At 37.1% G+C, this 24,725-nt stretch overlaps 4 protein-coding genes across 8 annotated transcripts; 2 read left to right on the top strand and 2 right to left on the bottom strand.

The window, feature by feature from the left end:
* Nucleotides 1-1,050: 1,050 nt before the first annotated feature.
* Nucleotides 1,051-3,257, bottom strand: LOC110755766 (beta-carotene isomerase D27). 3 transcript variants are annotated; one of them, XM_021957040.2, is made up of 7 exons: nt 3,108-3,257; nt 2,822-3,025; nt 2,339-2,438; nt 2,145-2,236; nt 1,949-2,029; nt 1,771-1,839; nt 1,051-1,684 (listed from the first exon to the last, which is right to left on the bottom strand). In XM_021957040.2, the coding sequence occupies exons 1-7, from the start codon at nt 3,201-3,203 to the stop codon at nt 1,544-1,546; spliced, it is 783 nt and encodes a 260-aa protein (XP_021812732.1). In that variant the 5' UTR covers nt 3,204-3,257; the 3' UTR covers nt 1,051-1,543. The 3 variants fall into 3 exon arrangements, with proteins under 3 accessions (XP_021812732.1, XP_021812730.1, XP_021812731.1); XM_021957038.2 differs by having other exon boundaries at nt 3,093-3,254; XM_021957039.2 differs by having other exon boundaries at nt 1,051-1,681; nt 3,093-3,250.
* A 119-nt stretch (nt 3,258-3,376) lies between these two features.
* On the top strand, nt 3,377-5,816 carry LOC110755765 (pentatricopeptide repeat-containing protein At1g02370, mitochondrial). 2 transcript variants are annotated; one of them, XR_002526533.2, is made up of 3 exons: nt 3,377-3,718; nt 3,945-5,373; nt 5,685-5,816. XR_002526533.2 is itself a non-coding variant. In XM_021957037.2 (2 exons), the coding sequence occupies exons 1-2, from the start codon at nt 3,452-3,454 to the stop codon at nt 5,181-5,183; spliced, it is 1,506 nt and encodes a 501-aa protein (XP_021812729.1). In that variant the 5' UTR covers nt 3,377-3,451; the 3' UTR covers nt 5,184-5,816. The 2 variants fall into 2 exon arrangements, 1 of the variants encoding a protein (XP_021812729.1); XM_021957037.2 differs by having other exon boundaries at nt 3,945-5,816.
* Nucleotides 5,817-5,975: 159 nt separating this feature from the next.
* POP1 (ribonuclease Ps) lies at nt 5,976-10,804 on the bottom strand. Of its 2 annotated transcripts, XM_021956995.2 has the most exons (10): nt 10,220-10,804; nt 10,036-10,132; nt 9,791-9,883; nt 9,515-9,715; nt 8,993-9,111; nt 8,422-8,913; nt 7,847-7,955; nt 7,181-7,767; nt 6,539-6,706; nt 5,976-6,434 (listed from the first exon to the last, which is right to left on the bottom strand). In XM_021956995.2, the coding sequence occupies exons 1-10, from the start codon at nt 10,663-10,665 to the stop codon at nt 6,236-6,238; spliced, it is 2,511 nt and encodes an 836-aa protein (XP_021812687.1). In that variant the 5' UTR covers nt 10,666-10,804; the 3' UTR covers nt 5,976-6,235. The 2 variants fall into 2 exon arrangements, with proteins under 2 accessions (XP_021812687.1, XP_088106534.1); XM_088250408.1 differs by lacking the exons at nt 5,976-6,434; nt 6,539-6,706 and adding an exon at nt 6,798-7,047.
* A 148-nt stretch (nt 10,805-10,952) lies between these two features.
* On the top strand, nt 10,953-23,891 carry LOC110755733 (Carbohydrate-binding-like fold). The gene is made up of 27 exons (XM_021956992.2): nt 10,953-11,201; nt 11,305-11,370; nt 11,461-11,547; nt 11,826-11,882; nt 12,057-12,121; nt 12,239-12,408; nt 12,629-12,690; nt 12,884-12,967; nt 13,177-13,336; nt 14,496-14,611; nt 15,017-15,145; nt 16,474-16,545; nt 16,722-16,817; nt 16,888-16,965; nt 17,560-17,688; nt 18,021-18,197; nt 18,367-18,570; nt 18,663-18,776; nt 18,886-19,133; nt 19,368-19,413; nt 19,504-19,752; nt 20,449-20,679; nt 21,567-21,658; nt 22,175-22,403; nt 22,531-22,887; nt 23,136-23,209; nt 23,326-23,891. The coding sequence occupies exons 1-27, from the start codon at nt 11,100-11,102 to the stop codon at nt 23,429-23,431; spliced, it is 3,600 nt and encodes a 1,199-aa protein (XP_021812684.1). The 5' UTR covers nt 10,953-11,099; the 3' UTR covers nt 23,432-23,891.
* Nucleotides 23,892-24,725: the final 834 nt, after the last annotated feature.

The following is a 24,725-nucleotide window of genomic DNA, read 5'->3' as shown; positions in this document are numbered from 1 at the left end:
TTTGTATGAGTAGAGTGAAACTTTCATGCAATGGGGATACCACTTTTTGCTATCTCCGGTCAATAGCGCAATGACACGCAAACTTTTCTCCGTGTTATTGCATTATTGGCCAGTGGTAACAAAACAATGTTATTCCGGTTGCAAGAAAAATTTTCTGGTACTAGTAATTTTCAAGATTAGTGTTAAAATAAAAATAGTTACTCGTCAGCTTAACATCATTAGCGTCATATATGTGAATGAAAATGGTTTGACAAAAAAATGTAAACAAGAGATGCCCTAAATCTGGTACATAAACTTCTCTGTCATTTGGTCAAAAACACATCAGGAAAGTCCCACAAACGCAATTTGAGAATTCACAAAAACCAATTAATTCTCATTGAACAAATATAATTACAAAAAAATAGAAAACATACGTCCTATTTTCTTGTTTGATTACAATCTTCTAGTATCAATTAGGAGTGGGCACGGTACGGTATGGTACAGTATTGAGCCCGTACCGCTACCAATACCGGAAATTTAAATCGGTATGGTACGGTATGAGATTATCGTTTGTCAAAATTGGTACCGTACCATACCGTACCGTGTCGGTATCGGTACGGTATCGGTACCATTTCGGTACAAAAATGACACAACTAAAAAATGAAACAATTCAATATTCAACATATTCATTTACCAAAATAAGTGATGCCTAAGTTAAAAAACGCTCTGTGCGGCTGCTCATGTGTTCTAGATCTAGGGTTTCTTTGTTTAATAGTTTATGGGCTTATGTTATTTATTTGGTTTTGTATCTTTGGGCCTTTATTTGTTGGTGTTGGGCTGCCTTTTGAATTGAGTTTTCTCAATTTGTAATGTTTCCCACTATTAATGAATATAGCTCCTTGACCAAAAAAAAAAAAGAAAAAAAAAGTTACAAATTCAAAGATTCAACATATTCAATTATCAATATCCAAATCCTAATCAACATATTCAATATCCAAATCAACCAAATCCTAATCAACATATTCAATATCCATCAACATATTCAATATCCAAATCAACCAAATCCTAATCAACATATGCAATATCCATCAACATATTCAATAGAAAATTATATATATGAATAGTTTTCGGTACGGTACGGTATTGATCGGTACCAAATACTTGATACCGCTACTATACCATACTCTATTGGTACGGTACGGTACGGTACGGTACCGAATATTAATCGGTACCGAATGAAACGGTATGAAATCGGTATGGTACGGTTTGGTTAGGGTATGGTTTCGGTATTTCGGTTTTAGATGCCCACCCCTAGTATCAATATACGACACAGGATAAAAATGTTCCTTGGCCTAGAAGAAGTTGTTACCAAAGAAAGGAAATTTTGACATGAGAGATCTTTTTGCAAGCCTATTTTCAATTGGCTATGGTTATTTACAGCAGCAGACTTTTAGATACAAGAAAGGAGCTGCACAACTATCCAGTTATGTCCATAAGAGACATCCTTTCAAATCTAGTAGTATGATATATATGTATCTCCAGTTGCAAATGAATGCTGCAGTGTTCATGCCTTGGGGCATTGCTGTACATTAATGTTTCTGGTGAATTCTCTGCGTCGTGTGGCGTTAGGGCAGATGTCCAAGCACGGCTCCTTGAGAGTAGCATCATCTTCAGGAAGCGGAGGGAGAATCCCAAATTTAAACTGCTATATTGGGAGTTCAATAGAGAGTTAAATGCTGGAGAATCAATATGTTGAAATGATGAGTGTGTAGAGAGAGGTATTGGGTTAACCTGGCAGCTATAGTCGCTGAAGTTTGGCTCCATCACTAAAGGAACACCCATGTAATCTTTCATGAAGGCCTAGAGCAACCATCTTTATGCAATTAGAATCACCTCCTCTACATAACCAAAACCGTTTTTCTTCTTTCGGCTAGCGTTTGACAGAAAACTTTAAAATAGAATTACTGACCTGAGTAGGAAGCTTACAAGTATTCACACAAATTCCGACACATTTGCTTTGCTCCAAGTACTTGCATTTCTCTACAAACACCTAAACCCTCCCATCCCATAACCATTCATTATCTGAGGAGCTTAGCTTAAAACATAAGAAAAAAAGAAGAAATACATATTGGATATCATAGGTGACCAGACTGGCCGCCACTCACCCCACTATTCCACGAGGTGCCGTCTGGCAAGTCGACAGAATTAACAGTACAGGGTCCCATGAGCCATTCACAAGTAATTGCAGTCACCCTTGCTTCAGTTCAAAACATATCACATATACATATATATATATGCAAGGATAAATAATAATAATAATAATAATATATGAAATGAGTGAGGAATAGGAAATACAGACCAACCATGATGGCAGCTACTTTTCCGCCTTGTATGGGTGCTATTAGCAATTTATAAAGTTGTAGCAGCATTGGTGGAAACAGGGATCTCAGTATTCTCACCTGCCAATTAAGCACAACAAACCATACAACAACACTCACTAATGGCCACCATCATCATCATCTACTAAATGTACTAAGAAAACAAATCACACTCTGACACGCGTGAAAAATTCATACAATTTTTCTTTTTTGTGTTTTTATTGAGCCAATTCACTACACATGTCACTTATATTTGCAGCTGAAAAGAAAGGAGATTGCTTGCTTTGAAGGAGACATTTCGCAAATCACAAATTGGCACATATGTAAAATTAATTCATATATAACACAACTTTTTACACATATATCAAACTGTCATCGGCAGAAAAATAGAAGTTCTTATTTACGTATTCGAGATAATATGTAAATAAGTCCTGAAAAAAGAGAGTAGAGTAGTGAGTGAGTACCGCAGCTTCTTTAGTGTGAGAATTGGTTGGACTTTTGAGCATAAGCCGGTTTGCAACTTCAATGAGTCCATCATATCCGGGTTTTCCGGAATCCCATCCAACTTCCTCCACCATTTTCTTCCTAAACAAATTCAGAAACACTTCATCCATCACTCCACCCTTCTTCTCTTGCTTCGCCTGTATTTCTGACTGAGGCTCTTTTATCTGCATAATAATTAATTAATAAAACATAAAAAATTAGAATTTCCAAAACAAAAACAAGAAATCCCACCAAAGAGGACGAGACCCGAAAGCGTTGGCTTCGGAGATTCTGAGATTTGGGTAAGGACTGCGGAGGCAATGAGCAAATGCTTCGGGGACGAACAGCAGCCAAAGCCTTCATTTTCCGGAGATGAAATTCCAAAAGCTTGGAACTTGGGACTTGTCTCTCAGTAATCAATCAGGGCCGGGTCTGGGCCTCAACCCATGACCCGGCTCGTTTAAATAAGAAAGATGGCAACGCAAAACGCAGCGTCTTGAATCCACCCAATTTGAAGCAAGGTTTAAAATTAAATCCTAACAGAAATACCGATTTGTTAAACCCTACCAAAACCCTTGGCTTTGAGGCAGAGAGAATTTACTCTGACGAAAATGAATTCTAGCCGCTCGATATCCGCCGGCACTTGGCTGGTGAGGAAGCTTTGCACGGCGGTTGAGGCTGCGACGGAGTCGGCGCGGAGTCAGCCTGGAAATCCCAATAGGCTGTACCGGAGGCTATCGGCTTTGGGAGCCACCGGAGGCAGCGTGGCAAAGACGTTAAATCAGTACATTATGGAGGGCAGAATGTTGAAGAAGTACGAGCTCGAGAGATGCATCAAGGAGCTCCGCAAGTACCGCAAGTTCCAGCATGCCTTAGAGGTTAGGCCTATTTCCGCTTCTATCCTTCTCCTTCTTATTTGCTTAATTTTCATCTTAAATTCAAAATTACTGACAAATTTTGGTGCTATTTTATGGAGTTTTAGGTGTTTCAATTCCAATCGATCTTATTTTGAATTCCATTGCTCATTGCTTATTGCTTGGTTAATAGATTTCAAGGTAGTGACTAGTAGTTTGTTTTCTTGTTATTTGGTTTTTATTAGTGCAGATAATGGAATGGATGGAGTTTAGGAAAATGAATTACTCGAGAGCTGACTTTGCCATACGTTTGGATCTTACGTCCAAAGTGAAAGGGATAGAGGCAGCTGAGGATTACTTCAGCGGCCTATCCCCGTCTTTAAAGGATCGATTTACTTACGGAGCCCTTTTGAACTGTTATTGCAAGGAACTGATGGAAGAAAAGGCATTGGCTCTTTATGAGACGATGGATGAGTTGGAGTTTGCTTCCTCTTCTTTGGTCTTTAACAATCTCATGTCTATGCATATGAGAAAGCAGCAACCAGAGAAAGTGGCTCCTTTAGTGCAAGAAATGAAGCAGAGGAACATCCCTCTGGACACATTTACGTATAACATCTGGATGCAGAGCTTTGCGTCTTTAAACGATTTTGAAGGAGTAGAAAGAGTCCTGGACGAGATGCGAAAACAAGATGGAAACCAATGCAGTTGGTCAACGTATAGTAACCTGGCTGCGATTTATGTAAAGGCTAAGATTTTTGACAAGGCTGAGCTAGCCCTTAAAAAGTCGGAGGAAATGATGAAACCCCTGAAGCAGCGCCATACATACCATTTCTTGATTAGCCTCTATGGCTGCACTTCTAATCTAGGTGAGGTCAAAAGGGTATGGGAATCGCTCAAGGAAGCTTTCCCAGCAACCAACAATATGAGCTATCTTCTCATGCTTCAGGCCCTCTGTAAGCTAAACGATATTGAGGGCTTGAAAGAATGTTTTGAGGAATGGGAGTGCAAATGCTCCAGTTATGATATGCGACTGGCAAATACTGCTATACGTGGTTACCTCAGTCAGGACATGTATGAAGAAGCAGCATTGGTCTTTGCAGATGCCTGTAAGAGGACTAAAGGGCCTTTCTTTAAGGCTCGGGAAATGTTCATGGTTTACTTCTTGAAAAACTGTCAGGTGGATTTGGCTGTTAGCTATTTGGGAGCGGCTGTTTCAGAATCCGTGGATGAGGAATGGCGTCCATCCCCAGATACCACAAGTACATTTTTTAAGTATTTTGAAGAAAAGAAAGATGTTGAAAGTGCTGAGAACTTTTGCAAGATTCTGAAGCGTCTAAATTGCCTCAGTTCCAATGAGTATTATTTGTTGCTTAAGACTTACATAGCTGCCGGAAAATTGGATCCTGAGATGCGTCAAAGATTGAAGGAAGAAGATATTGAAATAAGCCCCGAGCTTGAGAGTTTGCTTGAAAGGGTTTCCCCTGAGTAGATTAACTGCATTGAACAGGCCCCTATGATTTTAACGCATTTTCACTTCTTTAAATTATACATTGGAATCTTTAACTTTAGTGTTCTTTAAGAGTGCATATACCTTATGATTGCATAAGTTGGGGCACCTAGGTTGGGACAACGTCTTTTCTTTGATGCGGCTACTGTCGTATCAATATGCAAGTATGCAGGTATGCATATTTTTCTTCGATAGGCATGCTTTTGCTTTTAACTCTAAGCATGACAATCGATGTTTCCAATGCCACATTTGCAGTACATTTTGCATGTACAGATATATTCAGCTTTTGTTAGAGATGAAGTCTCTTCTCCTTTTATCCCTCTACCCTTGTGCATGTGCATGAAGTTTGAGTATGCTGATATCATTGTCTGAATTTAATCTTACCTGTGTGGTTGTGTGACCTATATTGAAGTCATGGTACTTAATTGATCAACTTTTATTTGTTTCGCGGTAACAAGTTCTGTTTTAATTGGACTTTTGTAGGCTGTAAGGATCCCTGGATCTGTTGCTGCATCTCACCCCTTGAGGGAGCTGTATTTGTCGACTATTATTATTTGTAAAATGTATTATCATAATTACTTCGTTCCTTAATGATTTCAGATTCTTTGTTTTAAATTTTATGTAATGCAATTATTTGTTGAGGTGTAAATTCCTGGTAGAACCGACTTTCGAGGATAGATTTGCTTTTGCAAAGAGTTTCAATTTCAACCTTTTATAAGGTCCTATTTAAAAAAAGAATTATTGGTATACATGATGCTACCTTTAGATGGTGTAACAAAATCTTTCGAGTTTTGTTTTGGTCTGAATTGTATTGTCCAAAACAATTGTGATGAAAATTGTAGAAAACCCAGAATGAAAAATACCATAATCTGTGGAAAGATAATGCCAAATTTTTTTTTTTTTGGAAACTAAATCACAACTTTTTGAGTTGGTTAGATTTTAAATAAAAAAAGGGCATTTGATAAGCATATCGGAGATTGCTGATACTTCAGAAAACAAAAAATCTATGCTCTCTCTCCACAGTTTGCAGCAGTTCACATGAATTCCACGTCTTCTTCTTGATGTTCCAGAACAATGGTGGCAAGAGCAAGTCTATATGCTGAAGATCTCAAATTCCTGACAAGGACATAAATTTCCTTCCGTCTTTGCTTTGCTGGCTTCAAATCCCATTGTTCCTCTCGAAGACGATTAAGTACAACTGCCTCACAAAAAGCTTCTGCTACCGGCTTCTTGCTGCATATAAAATTCAATGCGACATAGTCAAGACAAAAAAATAAATGTATAGAACAATAGAAACAAAAGCTGGGAGTTGTGATGTAGCAGGACTGTAAACTAACCTCCCTCGAACAAAACCAGTGGTGACAAAGCCTATTGGCCAACGATGAGATTCTCTACCAACAGTGTCCTCTGGTATTTGGAGTTCCCACTTACCAGAAGATTGCTCTTTGAAGTACGATGTCACAGCTGTTTGATGCATTTGAAGTCCTCCATCGAAACTCTCTGACCTGCAAGACACACACGTTGCTTTATTATTTTATTTATTTATTTATTTATATTTAAAAGGCTTTAAATTATTGGTCTGCAGCATGGATATTACTATGAAATACAGATAAATATCTTTCAAAAATAGCTCAAAACTTACAAGCCACTCCCAAGATTATAATTATCAATGGTCGCATTTAAATTTCAGTAAACTTTCAACAAGGCAAGTTCTGATGGTAATGAGGCATAACCTAACATAAGTCAATATATCTCTCAAGCTATACTGCCTTTATCATGGTCCAGGCACATTAGAGCAGACACATTCAATCAACTTATCAACCACCAGCACATCAAGACACCTCTACTGGAAAATAAAAGACGGAGGAAATTACAAGCGCCGCCAAGTGCAAATATAACCATAAGAAGCAAATAGGATATCAATGTAAGGAATAAATCACAAAATTTCAGAATAAAAAGTCCAAAGCAAAAAGGACTACCTCTTCCACATTGATATGTCAGTCAGTTGAGGTGCACAAACGACTGCTCCCTCTTCAAGAAAACCTTCCTTGTAAGCATGGAGTAATACCCTAACAAAACATAATTTACGATTGTTCTTCAATTTGTTAATCCCATTTTGGGCCAGCCCAAGCTTGCTTTCATCCCTCATAAACTTAGTGAAACTTGTCTGCTTATCCGCCACATGAGGACATAGACGTAAATGACAGCCTTGAATTTCATTCAAGAATTTTGTCAGTGAAACAGACGTCCGTGCTACAGAACCATCAAATGAATTACCATGACAGGCAGCTAATGTAGGATCAGAAAGTCCACGGTCTGAGTTAGATGATGAATTGCTTCTGACGCCATTTTCCTGCCTAAAAATTTCATCTTCTCCAACGGTAGTGGATCCTTCGTTTAAAGCAGCTCTGATAGTGTTCCATGGGGGTAGAATGGGAACCCTCAAAGGCCTTATAGCTGGAGGACGAAGTTCCTCTTTAAGGCTAGAGGCAACAGCTTCAGTTTCCTTGAGGCATAAATATGCATTGCAATCAGGAAAATCCGAAGGAAAATATGGCAACCCCACCTGCAAAATAGAGGAGACTTACATGTGGCATTTGACAACCTGATATTAAATATTATAGATACGAAGTTCACATGCTTACTTCACTTGAAATCAAGTGCTTCTCTCTCAAACCCATTGCATGAGCCCCCTTTGAGACAAGAGAAATCCAAAATGCCCTGACCCAGCTTAAGGGGAGGACAACAGACCATCTGTAAGGCAATAAGAGATTGAATTCTAAGGTAACTATATAAATAGATCAAAGTCAATAGAAAAAATTGATGAACTGATGCCATTTTAAGGCAGGTCAGAAAAATTGATTGTCACATTCTGCTACCCATAAAATTCAGAATTTCAAATATGAGTTATCAATTATTGCACAAAGAGCCAACAGTAAACATTCAACTCATGATTTTCATGCTTCAGATAAGAAATAGATATGGACCTTGTTAAAAAACCTGAATCACAAAAAAGCATGAGACTCTACAGCTTTTTTTCTTACGAGAAACATAATATATTAACAAGTGGAAAAATACAAACATACAATTCAAAGGACATTGTGTCCACCGAAACCCAAACATAAGAGCTAGCATTAATACAAGAACATAACATTATGCAGCAATTAATTTAACCCACATAACGCTAAATGAAGAATAAGCGAGGAGAAAAGGAGTTTACCCAATATTCAAGCCCCTTCCATTATTATTTTTCAACAGCACAATAGGGCAAGATCTTGAGCATGGAGACTTGGTTGAAGTATTTAGTGCCCCTGAACTCGAATCATCGAGGCAGAGGAAATTCTTATGCTGGTCATGTTTTTCCTTGCAAATAACCTCCTCTTCCACTGGAGGACTTACTCCACTGCTAATGTCCCACAAACTTTTTTCTCCAAGCATGCCACTACCTTCAGGCTCGTCTGAAAATCTTCCAAAGGCAACATGCTCTTTGCGTTCAGTTCCTAGAACATCACCTAGTATACTAGAAGAGCCTGATTCTGGAGCATATGCAATCTTTTCCTTCTCTGTTAATGTGCGAGGATCCTTGACATTAAGAGACAAGATTGCATGAGAAGGAATGCTGTCCTCTTTTTCAAGTATAATCTTAGCTTGGGAATCATCTTTGGCCTCAGAAACTGAATGTTTCATCAAATTCCAAGAATCATCTCTAGTCCTGTTCAGTCAGAGAACACCTTTAGCCATCTTTAACCTCATTATTTGGTTAAATGAATCAAATTCTTTCCGTAACTCACCTTGTAGTAGGGCATAATGTCCTTTGAAGGAGTTGAAATGCTTTTAATCCCACTACTTCTAATTTCGCAAGTTGACCCTCAAGTGAGAAACAGTTAATCAAGATACCCCTGTTATCCATCTGAGATAAAAATGCATGGAGTTAATAACAGCAAATAATATATCGAGAACATGCGGTAAGCATCTAACAGTAATGAGTTTTCTATTCTGAAATGAAATCTACCAACTCTAGACTAGAGGCGAATCTTTTGCAACAAAGCACTGAACATAAACCACTTGAATGGCATTTGAAAATAATGTTGGCTTATCATGAATATCATATAGAGAGCAAGAAAGTAGACAAAAGTTTTCTTATTGCAACAAATCATTATTCGCTCACAAATTAAATGCCAAACCAGTACCACTACAGTCTATTGTAAGATTTGTAATAGTTAAAACAAGAGAAGATAAAAAAACAAAAACTTAGTTAGACGCAGACTCCAGATGCTTCCAAAGAGAAGTCAGATGAGATTCAGCGTTTGTACCTCTTTCTGGCAAGCTAATTTCAGAGTATCATAGGCTTCAGTGAGAACAGAAGCATGTATCCACACCCAAAGCTGGCGAAAGGTAGAAGAGTTCTCTGTACCCTCTAGTCCATTACATCCATCGCTTGGTTGGCCAGAATGCCGCCACATATAAGTCACAGGAGCAACTGGGGTTGACAAAGGTGCTCCCAAATGATGAAGCTGCAAAAAAGGGGTCAGAAAATTAATATCTTAAGTCATCTACGCTTACAAGAAAAATACAACTGGATAACTTACCATAGCACTGTCATATATGATACCAGAAATAACAGAACAAGCTGATGAAGAAGAAGGCACCATCACCATTTCTAACACTGATAGTAATGAATCCTGGATGCATATGAAATAAGATAAGATGAAAATGTAGTAAGGAAAAAGAACATATTGCAACACTTTTTCATTCTTTGGAAGAAAAACAGAAAAAAAGGGGAAAAAGAGGAGAGAAATAAATTTATAAGATAGAAAGTAAAGTAAATGCCTGCCTCCGGACCCTCCAATTGGATAGCTACATGATAGCTTGCATCATGCACAAGCATTCCATCCTTGAACCACTTCAGGACAGCTTTGGACCCCCGTCCTCTACATTAAGGACATTCATTTTATGAATAAATATAACAATAATTCAACAAAAAAAGTAAATGTACAAGTAAATTGGTAATGCATTACCTGCCCTGCAAACCCAGGGGAAGGTAATAACCCCAAAGTTTTGTCATTGTGAACCTCTTCGCATGCCAAATATGTGTTCTAAGCCTCTTCGTGCCATCCCCTGATGTGCAGAAACCGTTTTCAAGGTTCATTTTAAGCTCAGTTCTCCGACGAATGCGACGAGGAACATTCTTTTCGTCTTTCTCTGGAGGCAAAGCATTGCTGCTCTGATCAACAAGTTCAAGTTTCCGCTTCTTTCTGCATCTTTTTTTAGCTGCTTGATTGTCGTACGCGGTGGTTCTTCTTCTCTTGCTTCTCCGAGACCGGAAATCATTGTTCACTCTATCAGATACAATTGTATGGAGCGTCTCAAGCTCCGGAGCTCGTGATTCCGCAAATTTTTGGACATTAATTTTTCGAGGTGGAGCTGAAGAAACCTGTAGCCGTCTGAATCCGTCGGTAGCCATTAGACAGAATTATTAAACCCCCGAGGGAGAGAGAGGGAAATTACTTGCTGCGACGTTGGGGTTGCGGCGGGTTTGGGAGGGGCTGCTGGGTTTTTAATTTTTTGAAAAGTTATTTTAATAAAGTTTGGAGTTTTTAATTTTTCAATAAAAAGAGGGCTATATATGTATTGTATATCAACAATTACAATAAATTCAAACATCGCCCTACAGTTTGTGAAAATTACAAAGATGGGCATTGACACTCGTTATTCTGATTTCTTAACCCCTCGCATGGACTGAAACACTCGACTCTCTGGACTCTCTCTCTAGACTGGTTCATTGTTTTATTATATGATATGAAGCTTGTGTAAATTACCAGATCTGTCTCGTTGATTTCAGAGAGACACATCTTCTCGGCTCTCGCCAATCTCTGAAGTCCTAACCACAAGCGCAAAATGAGCATCAAAGACGCCTCTCTGTTATTATTCTTCGTCGCAATCTCTTGGGTTTCTACCAGTTTCGCCGATTCAATCCACGGTTGTGGCGGCTTCGTCGAGGTAAAGTCACTTGTAGTTTCCTTCTCTTCGTTTTATTTGCCCTTGGAGTTTGTGGGTTCTACCCTTTTACCTGATCAAACAATCACACTTGAAAAACTTGTAGGCTAGCTCTTCTTTGATCAAGGCGAGGAAGCCCACAAATGCTAAATTGGATTATTCGCACATCACGGTAACAATTTGGAATTACTGGCCGATTTTCTTTGTTGGGTTTGACGGCATTTGGCATAAAGCACTCATGCCTTCTTGGTTGTGATTTTAGGTTGAGCTTAGGACAGTTGATGGGTTGTTGAAGGATAGTACTCAATGTGCTCCAAATGGTTATTACTTCATTCCCGTATATGACAAGGTATTTCTTATGTTAATGCATGAACTTTAAGGATTTGTATCAATTCCATGTCTTTGTGTTTGTGTATGCCATTCTATTCCTGCTATATTTTTATTGTTATTCTTTTCGTGTTATGGAGTCTGTGTTATGGAGCTTGGAAGCTATATTACATGCTCATTCTCTAGTGTTGTAAAAATACTACATGATTAGCAGAGATCATCAAAAGCCATACGTATCTGTAACGTTCTTTGTTTTCATTTGATCTTCAATGCTTCTCATAGCCATTATTTCGACTGCAGGGTTCTTTTGTTATTAAAATCAATGGGCCAGAAGGATGGTCATGGAACCCAGAAAAGGTTTTTTAACTTTTTTGTTATCTATATAATCTTCCCCAAGCATCATCCTCTCTCTCTCTCTCTCTCTCTCTCTCTCTCTCTCTCTCTCTATATATATATAAATATGTTCCCATACGTGGCCTTTCAACTCAGAATTTGCTTGTCAAAAGATCTGACAATAGTAATATTTTATAGGTTCCTGTTGTTGTTGATCATACCGGCTGCAATGGTAGTGAAGATATTAATTTTCGGTTTACAGGGTTTGTTTCAATTTCTCCTTTTGTTCTTATTTGAGTTTTCATTATCTTGGAAGCATATGTCTGTTCTTGTGCTTGATTTGGATTTTTCATATAAAATACCTTGTTTATATGTGGCAGGTTCTCAATTTCTGGTAGAGTCATGGGAGCTGTTGGCGGAGGGAGCTGTTCTGTTAAAAATGGAGGTCCTTCAAATATTGAAGTTGAACTTTTGTCTGATACTGGTGATGTTGTTTCTTCTGTTCTAACATCAGCAGGGGGGAATTACTTGTTCAAAAATATTATTCCAGGTACAAAAGTTGAGCTTTTGTTTATATTGCCATTCACAAGTTTTTCTGATGTCCGCACATTTCACCAGTTGTGATTTGATTTCCAAAACTTTTTAATTTTTCTTTTATATTATAAAGATTTCCCTCTCTCTCTCTCTCTCTCTCTCTCTCTCTCTCTCTCTCCATTAATCAATTTTACTGCAGATTGTATCTTTCTTATCATACCCATTTTTCGGTGCAGGAAACTATGAACTACGTGCTTCGCATCCTGACTTGAAAGTTGAAATTAGAGGTTCAACTGAGGTTTGTTTTTTTTTCCTTCCTGCCAAGATTGTTTTACTTTCCTTTTGGCCTAGTGTGTTGTGTTCTTTCCCCTTTAATTCCCCATGTGATCTTTGTACTTGTTACTTGGTTTTAAAAGATCCTATTGTGTTATCATTGATAAGCGTTTACAAGTTTACATGTCACTGATGTTGAAATAATATGCTTCTTGCAGGTGAAATTGGGGTTTGGAAATGGCGTAGTTGACGACATTTTCTATGTCCCTGGGTATGATATTCGTGGATTTGTTGTTTCTCAGGTAAAAATGTTACTTTAGAGATGACAATTGTGCAAAATACAATTTGCTTTCTCAACAAGTCCCTATGTTAAATATCTTCTGTCCAATACATTGAGAAATCCATCCATTAGTACAAAAATTTCTTAATTTATATGAGCTCCCCTAATGTGGTGATCAGGTGAAATTGGACTTCTAGCATATTTACTTATGATTCTTTTTTTTTGGGGTAGGGAAATCCAATATTGGGAGTTCACGTTTATTTATACTCGGATGACGTCTTAGAGGTAGACTGCCCCCAAGGTTCTGGTAGTGCCTCTGGAATGAGGAAGGCGCTCTGCCATGCTGTATCTGATGCTCATGGGATGTTCGTGTTTAGATCAATACCTTGTGGTAATTCTATATATTTTCTGTTTATATGTTCTATTATCACAGTTTCGATAGCCTTTTTTCCTCATATCCTTTCAGTTTGGGTTTTACCTTTCTGGTTATTCATCCTATATGTATTATTATTGTTTGATTAGATGTTATTTGTAGATGTACCATTGGGATTTTAACTGATTGGTGCATGTAATTTGAATAATTTAAGAGTATACTTTTAGGGACCGTTTGATAACCATTTCAATTTTAGTTTATAGTTTTTATTTTTTGTGCTAGTATAGAGGAAAATGAGAGTGAGAATGGGAGTGAGGATGAGATTGAGAGAGAGGATGGGAGGTGAGGATGAGAAGGAGGAGTAACAAAAGTGAAAACAAAAACTTGAAAGTGAAAACAATTTCAAATAGATTTCAGTTTTTAGTTTTTGTTTTCACTTTTGTTACTCCTCCCTCCCATCCTCCCCTCTCATCTTCCCACTCAATCTCATCTCCACTCTCATTCTCACTTCCATTCTCCCCCTTTTTCCTCTATACTCTAGCACAAAAGTGAAAAATGAAAAATGAAAAATGAAAAATGAAAACTAAAAACTAAAATTGAAATGGTTATCAAACAGACCCTTAAGTCTTTGGTCAGCAAACTATACAGGAACTGCATCTAGCATTTCATTTACAACTAAGTGAATAATATTAAACACTAATGTGTTCCTTTTATAAATTAAAATAAAATAAAACATTAATGTGTTGAAGGAAAGAGTAGTTCAGACGAATAGATGCTTGCAACTTTTGTAGAGAACCACAATTTGGTTTTGTCCATTGATAACCTAATAAAATTTGGTCTTCAGACAAGAGTACACCACTTACCCCGTTAAAAAGTTAAAAGAAGGCGTAGTGGCCGCATGAGTCTTATCTTCCTACAAAGGGCAGAACATTTACGTTCAGATTTATGTTTATATCATTTTCTTCTGTAATCAATGTCTTGGCTACCTTATTTTGTGGACCAAGTATTGATTACAAATCTCAGTTACTGCGCCACCTTATTCAGTTGATGAAATTTCAAGATTTCATCTGGTTTGAAGTCCTCTTCCTTGCATGGAAAAATGCTTATCATATGCATCTCAGCAATTTAACTGCTTTCAAGTTGAACCTAGTGCTCAGTTTTATTGAATCATTGGCAGGAACATACGAGCTCATACCTTACTACAAGGGGGAAAACACAGTATTTGATGTTTCACCTCCTGTCATGTCAGTAACTGTGGAGCATCAACATGTGACAGTTCCCCAAAAGTTTCAGGTAAGATGCATAATGGCCTACAAGGTTATTCAGGCAATTTGGTGATGTCGTAGTTTTTGTTTCACAATTTGTCTTCCCTAAATACTTTTGTATTTTCTTAAAAAGATTAAACTGGGTTATAAGTGACATAGCCTCACTTCGTTTGGGTTAAATCTTTTGATTGGCTTCCCATCCATCAATGTGGAACCATCATATAGCAAATTTGGGCATGCTAACATTATAAACATATTAAACAAATATGTTATTCAAACTGATTTCATTTGGATTAAACAATTGGCAGCCCATGCATCCATTTGAAAATGTTATCTAATTTATTTGTGTATGCTAACATTAGTTATTTTTGTTTTGTGTGTTGTGATTGTTAGCATATATTTAGCAGCATCATCTTCTATTCTTGTTGTGCAGGTCACTGGATTTTCTGTTGGTGGCCGTGTTGTTGATGGAAATGATGTAGGAGTTGAAGGTGTTAGAATCATAGTTGATGGTCATGAAAGGTCCATCACTGACAAACAAGGGTATTACAAGCTTGACCAGGTATAATTATGCATCTATTTTCTTCCTCCCTGTTAGCTTTCTTTATTACACACTAAAATATTGAAAAGGCCCAAAAAATTCAGCAACTTGCAGCTCCCCATTCCCATGAACAATGAATGATACATCTCTCAATGCAAAAGAGACTGAAGCCAATAACAAACTCTTCTCCACAATGAATCTGACTATATTTTTCCTTGGAAGATTCTGGCATTTCATTCCAACCAAACCACCCAAAAGCATCCTTTATATAGAACTTCCACAACACTTCTGCCTTTTTATCTCCATTAAGAGCCCGTTTGGTTCAAGTTTTATGAGCTTGGGAATGGGTTTCAAATTGCATTCCCATGTTTGGTAAGTGAACTCTTGGGAATGCAATTATGGACTCGTGGGCATAGACTTCCCATGTAAGGGGGAAGTTCATACCCTTGGCTCACCTTGGGAAATTTTTCCCCCCACTTGGGAAGGCATTTAATACAGTTTTTTTGGACTAACTTACCCATGTTATTATTTTTAAATACCACTTTTGACCCTTAAAAAACTCTTCATATATTAACCCTTAATAATTAAAAAATCAAGGGTATTGTTGGAAATTTGATAACCTTTCATTCCTTATACTGCATTAACCAAACTTGGGAATGGGATAAAGTTGCATTTCCTAGTCCTCATTTCCCAGCATTCCCAAATGTGGGACCTCCATTCCCGTCTCATGGGATTAGACATGAGAAGTTTATTCCCAAGAAGTTGAATCTGTGAACCAAATGGGCCCTAAAGGAACATTCTTTCTCAAGAAATGAAGGTATTCTACAATGAAAATGCATTAGGCAATGGAGAAACAGATGATCAATATAATTGCTCAAGGAACGGCTAATAATGCCTTGGTGCTTGCTATTAGCCATTCCTGGAGCATTCTACGAGATGTGGGGATAACCCAACTTAATCCAACTTCCCTAGGCCTCCACCATAAATCTAATGCAATGGGGCGATAAATAAACAATTGTGTTCATTTCTAGCTTCATCCAAACACATGATGCACAACTGGAAAGAAAGGCAAGCATTAACTCTTCTCCTCTCAACCATATCGCAAGTGATGGCCCTACCATGGGCAATTATCTAGGATAGAACATGTACCTTGGCTTAGCCTTTTAAATCAAAGGAGCAGGATAAAAATAAGAAAGAAATTGATCGCAACCAACTTCCTTTCAAAAGATTTACAGAAAGGCATCCCTGATAGTTCCAACTTCCAACACCGACTATCCAAACTAGATGGCATACTATTGTTATTGTTATTTGCTATTGAATTTAGCTTACTTAGCTGTTCAATGTTTCAGGTTACTTCCAATCGCTATGCAATAGAAGCCACAAAAAAGCATTACAAGTTCAGCAGTTTGAATGATTATTTGGTAGAATATTTTATGAGAATCTATTTCTGAACTTTTGTATTGATTCTATAGCAAGGGTACCATCCTTTTGTGTTGGAAGCTACAATGTTCAATATTCTGCATTTAACTAGGTGAATTGTATTGACTTTCTATATCATAATGAATTGTGTTTTATCTTACTTTGCTTGCTGATCCAGGTATTACCGAACATGGCTTCAGTTGTGGATATTAAAGCAGTTTCCTATGATGTCTGTGGTGTGGTTCAGATGACTAGTTCTGGTTACAAGGCAAAGGTAAAATCAGTCCTATGCTCTTCATTCTATGTTATGTGCAGGATTAATATTTGTCCCATTTATATTCTAGGTAGCTTTGACTCATGGCCCTGAAAATGTCAAACCTCAAGTGAAGCAGACTGATGGAAGTGGAAGTTTCTGCTTTGAGGTATGTTATCTTTATGTGCAATGAGGAGGTGCTCTTTAGTTTCTGGGCATATCTAGGGACTTGTACTTTCTTTTCTTATATTGAGGTGGCTAAGGTTATGAAAGAGAAGGGATAACTGACCCAGTTCTTATGATCAAAGCCAGACTAAATTACTTTGATCTCCTTTTCATTTATTTTATATGTGACTGGTATTGGAAGTTTTGTGAAGTTGTTTGGTTAATGAGCTGATCCTAGTATATTTTTGAAGCAACGAATAACTGGAACTAGGTTCAAGTTTCTGCTATCTTGTGTATCATTAGAGTTCTTTTGACCTTCCTATTAAAGAAAAAGTGCTTTGTACCAACTTAGTCATTTTTGTTATAAGATTAGTTGATAAGCTATAGAAGCACAACTGCAAATGAGAACTGATCTTGGGACCTTTCTTTGTGAGTATTTATAAATTTAGTATGTTGATTTTTTCTGCTGTAGTTCGTTTTTGTTTGTTTTCCGTTTTGGTGGCTTTCATCCAGTCATTAATTGACATATGCGTTGAGATCAAAAATTAACCCCATTACCTATGAAATTTGCCTCACCTTTGTCTTTTACGTTGTCCAGGTTCCACCTGGTGAATATCGTTTATCTGCGTTAGCAGCTTCGCCTGAAAGTGCTTCTGGTCTAATGTTTTTGCCATCTTATATTGATGTTGTGGTCAAAAGTCCATTATTGGACGTGAAATTTTCTCAGGTAAACTTATGTAAATTATATGGATTTTTTTTCTTCTATAAAATATAATGACTTTTATTTTCTCTATCATTGGGTCTTCAATGCTTTCTCAGACTAATATGCTTCTGCCATGAATACAATATCTTGGCATCAGCTTGATTTGGTTGGTGGTCTAGTTATTTTATTGTCTAGTAGTTTATTAGAACAGATGATATGATTATGGACACCAAAATCTAGTCAACAATAAATTCTGATGATTTTAGATGCGTTTGTTTATGATAGATGTTTAATTTATCACTAAGATATTTCTTTCTGATCCTTCCTTATTTTCCTCCTCTTTTTGTACAATTAAGGCATTGTTCAATGTGCGTGGTACTGTAGCCTGCAAGGAGAAGTGTGGTGCTTCTGTTTCTGTTACCCTTGTTAGTTTAGCTGGTAAACGAAATGAAGAGAGGAGGACTGTTAGTTTGACTGATAAGAGTAGTGAATTTCTCTTTCAAAACGTCATCCCTGGGAAATACAGATTTGAGGTACATTTCTTGTCTTCTGCCCATAACATTGTGTTTAACTTGTATTTTTGTGCTGCAGACAGTTGTTATGAGATGAGCAAAAAGGTGTGCATGTCGGAATTAGCACTGACTTGCTATAAATGCCATTGATTTAGACGTGTTTTTCTTTGGATGATTGTTGTTACTTTAGGTCAAACACAATTCAGAAGAACCTGCAGCTGTAGAAGATAATTGGTGCTGGGAGCAAAGTTTCATTGATGTGGATGTTGGTCTTGACGACGTAAAAGGAATTGAATTTGTTCAAAAAGGTTACTGGGTCAATGCCATTTCCACCCATGATGTAGATGCTTATATGACTCTACCAGATGGTTCATCCATTAATTTGAAAATTAAGGTTTGCTCTGTTCATTTATAAGCCCAGATGAACTAAATGAAGACGTAAATGCACAAGGTTATGAAATTTATTCTCCTCTTTATGAACTGCAGAAAGGTTCTCAGAATATTTGTGTAGAATATCCTGGAGTGCATGAACTTCATTTTGTCAACTCGTGTGTTTTCTTTGGGAGCTCATCAATTGAGATTGATACATTAAACCCATCGGTAAGGTGTTTATCTTGATTCTTTATTTTTTTTATAAAAAAATTCATTCTTTTGTGACCTTTCTTAAGTAGAATCTCCTTCACCTCACATGTTTTATCTCATTTTGCAGCCTATTTATCTGAAAGGACAAAAGTATCTTCTCAAAGGACAAATCAGTGTTGCATCAAGCTCGTTTGATGGTGTCAATGAGCTACCTGAGAATTTCATTGTCGACATTCTAAGTAGCGGGGGCGGTATTATAGATGGGACCACAGCTAGACTTACTTCCAGTGAAAATGACCAAAGTGCTGCTGTGTATGAATATTCAGTATGGGCCAATCTCGGAGAAAAACTTACCTTCATTCCTCAGGATTCAAGGTGCATAGTTTTTTTGTACTGCTTAGTTATGGCTCTTGTAACTTTCAAATGTTGAGATGCATCAATAATATCGTCCTTTTAGTATGTCTTTTGATTAGTTTCTTAATTGTTACTCGATCCTTTCACAGTTTTACTTACTTTTTCTTGCTAAGAAAACTTAGTACCACATCGGTGTTGCTGATTTGCTGTTATTTCACGATTTTTGCTTATGACATGAGCTGTGATGTTTTGCAGAAATAATGAGATGGGGAAGATCTTGTTTTATCCCAAACAACATCATGTATGGATTGGTTTTTAGTTTTTCTAACTATAGAAATAGAAGTCTCTATTATGTTGTATCAAGATTAATCTTAAAACTTTTCTTCGTCAGGTCGTAGTTACAAATGATGGTTGTCAAGCTTCAATCCCTCCATTCTCTGGTCGATTGGGTTTATATATTAAAGGATCAGTCTCTCCCCCTCTTTCTGATGTTCATATTAAGATTCTGGCTGCTGGAGATAGCCTTATTGCTCTACTTAAGGACGGTGAATTAGTACTTGAAACTACTACGGGAAAGGATGGTTCCTTTGTTGGGGGTCCTTTATATGATGAAATAACATACAGTGTTGAGGCTTCCAAGGTTTGGACATCTATTATGTTATGACATTAATTTACTTTATGCAATAAAGTATTCTGCATGGTGTTCTGTCAAGGTGATGCATTGAATATTGATGACTCGGTGGATGTTTTTGTACTTTGTTCATTTTTTGGATTCTTGGTGGTGTTTGTTTTGTAATAATTACTGATTTTACGAGGATCAAACATGTTTGAGAGGAAACTCCATAAAAGCAACTTAAGAGATATATAATGTAAATAGTTCGGGTTTTGGAGACCTTGCCCTTCACTGCTAATATATCTCGAGATATAACTTGATAGATTGTTTGTAGGCATTCCCTAATGATTGTCAGTAAAAACCTCCCTAGCTAAACTTGTGATCCAACCATCATATATCTTTTTGACATATTTGTGCTTATTCTTACGTCTTTTATTTTTCTTAAGATGGATGAGTTAAATCAAGAACAAAAGACAGGTTGGTATCTCTATTCCTGCATTAAGATTCTCCCTTCCTGGCGTAGTGCAATGCAAATTGGTCTTGCCTTAAGATGGTCAGAGTACATATAAAATTCGAGGGAATAGTTGGGACATACTTTATATTTGTGGTATTAATGATTAAGACAGGAATGAACTAATATTATCTTCACTTCTGAACTGAATACAAGACATGCTTGAGACTGCAATTCATTGCTATCATCCTAATGTCTTTCATTTTGTGCAGCCTGGCTATCATTTAAAAAAAGTTGGCCCTCATTCCTTTTCTTGTCAGAAGCTTGGCCAAATTTCGGTAAATATATATTCTAAAGATGATGCTAAAGAGCCTATTCCTTCAGTGTTATTATCTTTGAGTGGCGATGATGGCTACAGAAACAACTCAGTATCTGGAGCTGGTGGAACCTTCCTCTTTAGTAACTTATTTCCTGGGACTTTCTATCTCCGTCCTCTGCTGAAGGTACCCTTCTAGCATATGCATTCCAAATAAAAAGCACATGCTAATTATTTTATTTTTGTTCCTATTCTGCACTCTTTCTTTTAAAGTCCTTGTTTTGGATATTCAGAATGTACGAGTTAAGTAACTTTGAACGCATTATGAGGTTACAAGACATTGGTTCAACAATCAGCATCCATCATTTTACAGCTCTGAGTGTTTTATTTTATTCTGTTTTTGTGATCGGTCACAGCTCTGAGTTTAAAATACATTTGGTTAATCAGTTCAGTACCAAAGTTTCAACACGAGTTTAAGAACAAAACTAGTCTAATGTGCAGTGCTTACCTCTGTTTGGAAATCATATATGACAAGAAAAATCAATTCCACTGAGTATGTGGCTAAAAAAGCATTGGAACTACCAAAAAAAAAAATTAAGCTTATTATACAAGCCCATAGGATATATATATATATTTCAGTCTAAATACAATGCCATTTTTGTTCAGGCTTAGATCTTTTGACCAGTTTACTTAGTCCAATTAGTTTTTAACTTTAACCGTTTAAGGCGGGACAGTATTTTTTATTTGGTTTCTACTTTCAAAATTTAAGTTTTTCAGTACTACATGCAATGGGTTTTTTGAACCTGGTTTGTCTTTGAAATTTGAAATTCAGAGTTGTGTTAATATGATTTACAAGCTAGTTAGCTCTCTGCCTCTTTTTTTCTCATAAATTTTTGTATCATTAGAGTGTAAGTTTTTCCCCTTAAAGATTAAATCCTACATCTGCCACTGCAAAAGACTGGTCATCAGGGCCCTAAAACCCCAATATTAAATGGTTCACTTTTATCCCAAAGCTAAGGTTATAATTAATCACTCCACCCGATGAATGACTTTTTTGTTCCTGACATCCTGCAGGAGTTTGCTTTTTCCCCTCCAGCACTAGCGATAGATCTTGGTTCTGGGGAGTCTAGAGAAGCTGTTTTCCAGGCCACTCGAGTGGCTCACAGGTTTTCCATTAGTCCTCTTGTATATTTAGTTTGTAAGAAAGCCATACTTCTTATATGTGATCATATGGATGTTTATTTATTTTTTTATTATTGCCTCCACACATATAAACAGTGGCAAACCATTCTCCCTTTCATAGTAAGAATTTTGAACCACGTGGAAGTAAGTAGTTGAATCGAGCCCCTAACACTTGGTATAAGCTTATGTAATACAACTATGCCTCATTGATTTTGTTTTCCTTCCCTTTTTAGTCATTATTGTTTACTTTTGGTGATTAGTATGCTACTGTAATTTTGACTTCTAATCAATAATTTTATTTTATTTTTCAAATGGACTTTATATTTTACCTTATGCTACTTTGCATCATATCTTTCTGAGCATGCATGGTCCGAGTTTTGTAATCTCTTTTTTGAATTTTAATTAACACTAAAATTTGAACGGTGTAACTGTGTAAACATGCAATTTTAAATCTATTTTATGCTTTCTGTGAGATCTAAGTTGGTTTATACTCTTCCCAGTGCCATGGGTGTGGTCACTTTGTTGTCTGGCCAACCAAAAGAAGGTGTGTTAGTTGAAGCCAGATCAGAATCAAAGGGCTTTTATGAGGAAACAGTGACTGATTCATCTGGAAGTTATCGTTTGAGAGGACTCCTTCCTGACACAACCTATGTAATCAAAGTAGTAAAAAAAGATGGTTCGGGTAGCGCTAAAATTGAGCGTGCATCACCAGAATCTGTTACTGTCAAGGTTAGTTTCTAGAAATTTTTATCCGAACGGTGAAAAAGAAGAAGGAAAATGAAGATGGCAAAATAGCCTTTGTTGATGTTGCTTCCCATATGTATTTGTTGATTTCAGCATTTTGCTAAATTTGTAGGTTGGCTATGAGGATATCAAAGCATTAGATTTTCTGGTCTTTGAACAGCCAGACACAACTATTTTAAGTTGCCACGTTGAAGGAAAGAGAATAGAGGAACTGCATTCACATCTACTCGTGGAAATCAAATCAACTAGTGATGTTTCTCGGATTGAGTCCGTCTTTCCTCTTCCTCTTTCCAACTTTTTCCAGGTGAAGGACTTACCTAAGGGTAATTACCTTCTGCAGCTCCGGTCTAGTCTTCTGTCAAGCAGCCACAAGTTTGAATCTGAGATTATCGAGGTCGATTTAGAGAAGCAGACTCATATACATGTTGGCCCACTTAGATACATATTTGAAGAGGATCACCACAAACAGGTTCGTTCCACTTATTGTCCAATAGTTTTTAAACGAATCTTGTAAATGTACAATGGTATTAACCTATGTTATAGAGCCCCTGTCCTTATTTTCTTAAGTCATCATATAACCTAGTTGCTGCTGATTTCATGGTGCTTACTCTTGTTTATGGTGATTTAATTTTTGCATGTGAGGCTATGAAGTGGATTAAGAGTAAAAAATAACTAAACATTCGTTTCCTTATCGTCTTCCACTTCTATGACCTACAGGATTTGACTCCAGCACCAGTTTTCCCTCTTATTGTTGGAGTCTTAGTGATTGCTCTGTTTGTCAGTATTCCAAGGTATTTGTTATGTTATTTTTCTTCCTAGTACACCTATTTTTGACTGGTTCTGTACATTTTGGTGTTCATGAACATGCTATAATTATTATCTACTTTTATTATGCCTCACCTTGAAGGTTGAAGGATTTATATGAAGCCACGGTGGGAATACCAACACCCGGATTCACTACAACTGCAAAGAAGGAAGTGCGGAGGCCAATTTTGAGAAGGAAGGCTTACTGAATGTCAGTTTGTGCCTAATGGAAATGCACAAATATTAGATCTGATTTGCCCTTGCTGTTTCGAGGTTGAAGATGAACTTAGCCTACGAAAGAGCTTTAGAAAATTAGAGCCACTCAGGGTATTTCCTCTCACTGTGACGTAGGCATGTAAGGTTTTGTGATATAAATTTTGCATTTTAAAAAAAAAGCAAAAGCTTCCACCATGGTTGAGGCCCTTCATGACCTAATTTTTGGCCTTCACACTAGTGGACATGCAATTTTAAGATAATATTCTTGTACTTGGAAGTGAGTGACATCCAGGACGATTCATAAGGATAGGATTAAGTTAGGGACATGAAAGGTATTACATTTCTTAATTCTTCCCCAACAACACAAGTGGTTGATCAACAGGCATGCGTATGTATGTTTTGAAGCTACACTTACAAACTAACAGATTATGCAATGTTTCTTATTGTGGGTGATGTCGGAATCATGATGAATTATCGTGGTACTTTTTTCATATTATTATCCATTCATCAGTCGTCGCATCGCATGTATTCAGTAAATTTTTGAATATCTTCTACATCCACTCGAAGAAAAGATAAAGCAAAGGGATGTGTTCTGATTAAGTCAATAATTTATAGATATGTTTTATTTATTTTTTAGTTCTTTTAATCTCCTGCGATCTAGGGTCTTATGTTTTGCTGCAGTGCTTTGAATTTGTATTTGAATCAAAGTTAGCTTGAGAGGTTGTTTAGGGCATCAACTGTAGTTAAAAGATTTAGAGTTATTTGCATTGATACCCCTGAAGATTTTAGTGTTTTCATAGTAACTCCATGAGGTTTTGAAAATTACAACTCCTCTTGAGGTTTTAAATTGCTTTTACAAAACCCCTTTTGTGTTGATCGTTTATCCAAAAAAATCAGATTGCATGTACACAAGTCCCGGTTGGTTCGGATTTCTGTTTGGATTTTTGGCAGAATCAGTCCAAATCGAACTGGTCTGCAATTTCGGTTCAGGTTTCATTTTTCAGAGAAAACCGGTCCAAACCGGACCGTACCCATGCCTAGTACACACCCATGAGGTTTAATTATTGAGGTCAATTTGATCATTTGACAAAGTAATTTTTATTATTATAATTAAATCATCAATTTTTAGACAATTAACGAAGAGTTTTCTGAAAACACCAAAAAAGCTTAGGTGGTGTTTAGTGTAGATAAACGTCAGGTGATTTATTGAGGCTTTGCTATCTTGCCTCGGCATATACGTAACGCCAGGGGATCCTGTGCATAGGGAGGGTGTCAAAAATTGTCTTC

Source organism: Prunus avium, chromosome 3, assembly GCF_965620075.1.
Source record: "Prunus avium chromosome 3, drPruAviu1.hap1.1, whole genome shotgun sequence".
NCBI classification, from domain to species: Eukaryota; Viridiplantae; Streptophyta; class Magnoliopsida; order Rosales; family Rosaceae; genus Prunus; species Prunus avium.
This window is presented reverse-complemented; position numbering and strand designations above follow the sequence as displayed.

Coding starts and splice junctions, on each gene's coding strand:
- LOC110755766 (XM_021957038.2), bottom strand. CDS start 3,203: ATGAAGGCTTTGGCTGCTGTTCGTCCCCGAAGCATTTGCTCATTGCCT. Junction 2,439..2,821: donor CTCACACTAAAGAAGCTGCG/GTACTCACTCAC, acceptor CTTAATTGGCAG/GTGAGAATACTGAGATCCCT. Junction 1,685..1,770: donor TCAGCGACTATAGCTGCCAG/GTTAACCCAATA, acceptor CTCCCAATATAG/CAGTTTAAATTTGGGATTCT.
- LOC110755765 (XM_021957037.2), top strand. CDS start 3,452: ATGAATTCTAGCCGCTCGATATCCGCCGGCACTTGGCTGGTGAGGAAG. Junction 3,719..3,944: donor AGTTCCAGCATGCCTTAGAG/GTTAGGCCTATT, acceptor TTATTAGTGCAG/ATAATGGAATGGATGGAGTT.
- POP1 (XM_021956995.2), bottom strand. CDS start 10,665: ATGGCTACCGACGGATTCAGACGGCTACAGGTTTCTTCAGCTCCACCT. Junction 7,956..8,421: donor GGAAGGGGCTTGAATATTGG/GTAAACTCCTTT, acceptor ATTGCCTTACAG/ATGGTCTGTTGTCCTCCCCT. Junction 6,435..6,538: donor ACTGGTTTTGTTCGAGGGAG/GTTAGTTTACAG, acceptor TTTTATATGCAG/CAAGAAGCCGGTAGCAGAAG.
- LOC110755733 (XM_021956992.2), top strand. CDS start 11,100: ATGAGCATCAAAGACGCCTCTCTGTTATTATTCTTCGTCGCAATCTCT. Junction 11,883..12,056: donor GGTCATGGAACCCAGAAAAG/GTTTTTTAACTT, acceptor AATATTTTATAG/GTTCCTGTTGTTGTTGATCA. Junction 18,571..18,662: donor CCATTAATTTGAAAATTAAG/GTTTGCTCTGTT, acceptor TATGAACTGCAG/AAAGGTTCTCAGAATATTTG.